Consider the following 4,581-nt stretch of genomic DNA (forward strand, 5'->3'; position numbering starts at 1 on the left):
GGCGAAGATCATTTTTCCTGGCTCCAGAATCCCTGTTCCTTGGGAGACTCTCAGCACACTACAGAACAAGACAGTCTTGGTAGCACAATGAAATGGCTGCATCCTGCAGATTGTGCCAGAGAGTGTGTGACAGGCCCATTCACCTTTTGCCTGTACTTGTCTTCGCAGCAGGGAGTGGCCAGTCTCAGTGGCTTCCTGCACTTTTCCCTGGGTTTCCCTCTTCCTTTGTAAGATTTTCTCTGTGAGGGAACATCTCTCCCTCGCTGTAGTACATCTCTCCCTCGCTGTAGTGTATCTGCTTTTGTGTGCTCTTTGTTGGTGGGAGGGCTTTTGAAAGCACAACGGCTTCTCATAACGTTCAGGGCTCTGGGAAACGCAGGTGTAGTGTTCTTTTCAAAAGGTTTCAGGTTTCTCTTAGTTTAGCCTCTGTTATTTTGGAAGCAGCTGTGCAGTATTTCTCCACGCATGAGGATTCGGAGACAGGGGTAGGAAGTTGATAAGGGGGAAAGAAAGGTATTTTAATGGGTGAACATATAAATTCCTAGAATAGGGGCATGGAGTCCTGATTCTGATGGATTGGCTCAGTGCTGGCTGGGGCAGGGCAGGCTGGTGGGGTGGTGGAGTGGGGGGATCTGCAGTCCCACCCCCAGTGCAGCTCTACACCTGCGCAAGGCATAAGGGCAGGGCCTGGGGCTCCCCAGCCACTGCTGGCACAGTGGAAAGGAAAGGGACTGAGACTGGGACAGGGACAGGGGTGGGAGGCAAAATCCTGGTGTTTGGAGCTGGTGGGTGGAGAAGTACCAAGGAGCAGCCCTGGCACTGGGAACAGCTGCTCCTGAGCAGCACCTTTCTCTCTCTCCAGCCTCCTGGCAAATCCACAGCCTTTGCTGTGTTTCTCATTTTGGTGGGTACTTTGCATACAATGGAGAGAGGAGCCCTCACTGCTGTGCATCTAATTCTGCAGTAATGTACTCCTTTGTCAGTCAAGGCTGCAAGGTGAGGTTGGTCCTGTAAATCACAGACCCTCAGCTGAAATCTGCCCAGGTGGTGAACATCCCCTGGACAAAGCAGCCACTGTTCTTGGAGGACCTGGCAGTGCCCAGAAGGTACCTGGGCTCACTGCTCCCAGATGACCAGTACCAGAAGAAGGAGGGATTTCAGTGCAAGGAGGTGATGCTGCAGGTGCTGCGACAGACTGCCCAACTGATGCGAGCACCCTGAGAGCCACAACAGGAAGGAGCTGGTTTGGTACAGTGCCTGTGGGAGGGCAACAAGGTACCCACGCTTCCCCCTTTGGACTCAAAGGCGAAGTCCTGCACCTGGGGAGGAACAACCCCATGCACCAGAACGTGCTGGGGACCGCCTAGCTGTAAAGCAGCTTTGCAGAAAATGACCTGGGTGGTCCTGCTGGAAACCAAGTTGACAACGAGCCAGTAATGTTTCCTTCCCTCAAACAAGTTGCTCCTAAAGCCAACCCCATCCTTTTGTACTCTCTAGCACTTGGGACAACAGCTGTGTCTTGGGCTGGTAAGGAACAAAGAGGTGACTTCCAGCTATGCTGAGGCACTCCGAATACTGTCATATTGAATTAAACTAAGAATCCAAACTGGTGTCAAGCCATCCTTGTTGGGGCCTGAAATCAGCAGCAGTGGAGTGTGAGCTTTGCAGGGGCAGGAAAAGGAGGGCTGAAGATACAGAAGGTTGCATTTCAGTGCCTGTCTGCCAGTTTGTTCTGTTGTTGTTCAGCTGCAGTCAGGCTCCTTCTGGCTCTGGCTGTTCCACGGAGCTCATGGACAGAGCAGTGGTGAGTGCTCCTGCTGTGACCGGCAAATTCCCTCATGATGAGTGACACACAAGGGCACGCAAACATGCACATGCTCATGCACACCAGTGTAGACTCATGCAAAAATCTGCACTGACAAACACTTGCACAAATCCAGCATGCAGACAAGTGCAGACAAAAGAACACATGTGTAAACATGACAAACTGCACTCAACTGGGGAGATCCTGGGGACAGCCCTAGCAGGGATTCTGGGGAGCATTCTGGGGAAGGGCAAGGCCCTAACATGCTAGTGGTGTTGTCTGGGTATCCAGGGAGACTGCACAGAGGGGGGAGGTGCATTGGGAGCCTTGCGGAAGACATTGTATTCCAGGAGTCAGTGATCTTGGGCAAGACATGTCTGCTGTATTGGGTCTTGCACTAAAGCCTTGAGAAGCCCATACATTAGCATGAGTAGCTGCTGCAAGGGAATCTGCTGGAGCGCCCTGTGCCAGCCTGTGCTGCGTGCAGGTGGGTGTTATGGCAGAAATAACTTTCTAGCATGTAAGCAGAAGATGTATGATTTTGTTTTGGTTACACAAAATAAAAGGCACCACAGCACAGGAGTGAACCAGAAGCTCTTTCTGGATGGGATCTGCACAGTGTGTCTTGGGAAAATCCGCCTGAGTCTCTACAATGCTAAATGAATTCAGGGTTCCCAGCATCTGAAGAGATGTAGGGTGTACTTGCTATCTATATTCCTCTTTCTATTCTGTCGAACTAAAGCAGACATTTTATTACTCCTTTTGTTGTCAGGCCTTTCTTTCTGAGATCTGGAAAGGAGCCTGCACCATATCTCTCCCCATGCCTCCCTCCCTGGTACAGAACAGGAGGAGTCAAAACAGGCCAGCAGAATTTTCCTGGGAGCAGTGTTAGGTGGGAGAGGGCCAAACCCAGGAGGTGGGCCACTTCTTGCCAACAGGCCACAAAGAGACCCAAAAGTGCAACCCGAACTAACATAATTTACTTGACTCCTCCAGCATATGAGCAGAGTCCTCTGCCCACACTGACATGTTTTGCAGCAGAAATGCTTGGGCCTCTCATCCTGTCAAACAAAAGATGCCTTCACTGGGGAATGTGCCTGGCATAAAGCAGGAAATGAAAAGGCAGCGATTCAGGAAACCAAAACACAGCCCATAGCATTAGCTGGGATGTTCTGCATTCACGATGAGCTTGTCAGAAAATAAGCACCTCTCCAAGGGATGCCTCTGGCAGCCTGGGGCAGTAGAGGTCCATGATAAAAGCCAGCCCAGCTACTCACTCTCTCATCCCCTTCTCTTGCCTCCTTCTTCTTGAGAACCAGGTGAGTCTGAAGCCCCTTGTCCTTCTCTGCTTTCTCGAAAAGGAGGTCTCACTTCAGTGGACCTCTCAGCTGACACCAGCTTTGTTCTATGCCAGATCATGGGGCTGCTTGTTAGGAGAGAGAGAAGTGGGGAGGAGGTTAGGCATGGAGGGAGGCTGGGACTGTACTGAGGTGGCTTCTGGACTCAGGGGTTAGGCGGTAGCTGCATAGGGGCTGGTGGCTGTTTTTAAGCCCTGTCAGGATGAGGCCAAGGAGCCCTCTCGTACATCTCTGCACAGCCTCCACCTCGCAGCCTTGCATGTTCTTTGGCTCCCTCATGGTGTGGTGACAGGCTGCTCCTCATACATCCCATGTTTTGCTTCTTCCCTGCCCCCTTTCCCAGGTGCACCTCAGGCCCCGCAACATGTCCTGCTACAACCAGTGCCAGCCGTGCCTGCCCTGCCAGCTCTGCGGCCCGACCCCACTGGCCAACAGCTGCAATGAGCCCTGTATCAGGCAGTGCCAGAACTCCACCATCGTTATCGAGCCCCCTCTAGTGGTGGTGACCCTGCCCGGCCCCATCCTCAGCTCCTTCCCACAGAACACCGTTGTGGGATCCTCCACCTCTGCTGCTGTTGGCAGCATCCTCAGCTGTGATGGAGTGCCCATCAACACTCCGTGCTGTGACCTCTCCTGCATTACCAGCCACTACTGTGGCAGCAGATGCCCCCCCCGCTAAAGATGCTGGCAACGGCCTCAAACAAGGATGCCCAGGAACTCAGAACATGCTGCTGGAGAGAGAATCAAATTTCATGCGGTTGTTTTAGGAGCAGCTGACCATCTCTGGCTTGCCCTGCAAGGGCAGACTAGAAGAGGCCAGCCTCGGCTCTCTGAAAACATGGCCAATGTCTACCTCTCCTGTCTTCCACTTGCCCTTTTTTCTCTTTTCTTTGCTGCTGTCCTGTGCTCCCCTCAAAGCCTGCTGTGAGGACCCCAAAAACCAGCCTGGAGTGACCTGCTAGCCTGTCTGCTTTTGTGGGGCAGGTTGACGGGAAAAGGGAAATGGATTCTTGGTTGCTCCTGCTCCTCCCCACACTGGGGGCCTCCACTTGGAGTGACCTCATTTCCCTCTTTAGAATCATTAAAATTTGCTGCAACTCTGCCTGTGTCCCTTAGGTGGTCTTTCCATCTGCACACTGACTGCTGATGGAGAAAGTCATTGCTTTGTGGAAGGAATTAGGTGGCGGCACAGGGAACCCTTCATCACTCCTAGAGGTAGTGGAAGGTGGGACACACTGCAGCGAGTCCTCTTTCAGGCACTGCCTCTTGAAGCTGAGGAAGACAACCCTAGCCACGACACAGCCAATGGCCATCAGTCCTTGCCTTGCTGCAACTGTGCTCAGAAATACCCCCTTGGCCCTGGAGCATGTCATGTGAAGAGGAATCCTGACAGCTGCTGTCCTCAAGAGAGGAACTGTG

The 4,581-nt window shown here is 52.7% G+C and overlaps 1 protein-coding gene across 1 annotated transcript; it reads left to right on the plus strand.

Annotated features, from left to right (window-relative positions):
• The first annotated feature begins 2,987 nt into the window (after nt 1-2,987).
• LOC142091766 (feather keratin Cos2-3-like) lies at nt 2,988-3,841 on the plus strand. The gene is given in 3 exon segments (XM_075171133.1): nt 2,988-3,029; nt 3,031-3,123; nt 3,506-3,841. Coding segments are annotated over 3 exon segments (471 nt in total).
• The last annotated feature ends 740 nt before the right edge of the window (nt 3,842-4,581 follow it).

Source organism: Calonectris borealis, chromosome 22 (assembly GCF_964195595.1).
Source record: "Calonectris borealis chromosome 22, bCalBor7.hap1.2, whole genome shotgun sequence".
Classification (NCBI taxonomy): Eukaryota; Metazoa; Chordata; class Aves; order Procellariiformes; family Procellariidae; genus Calonectris; species Calonectris borealis.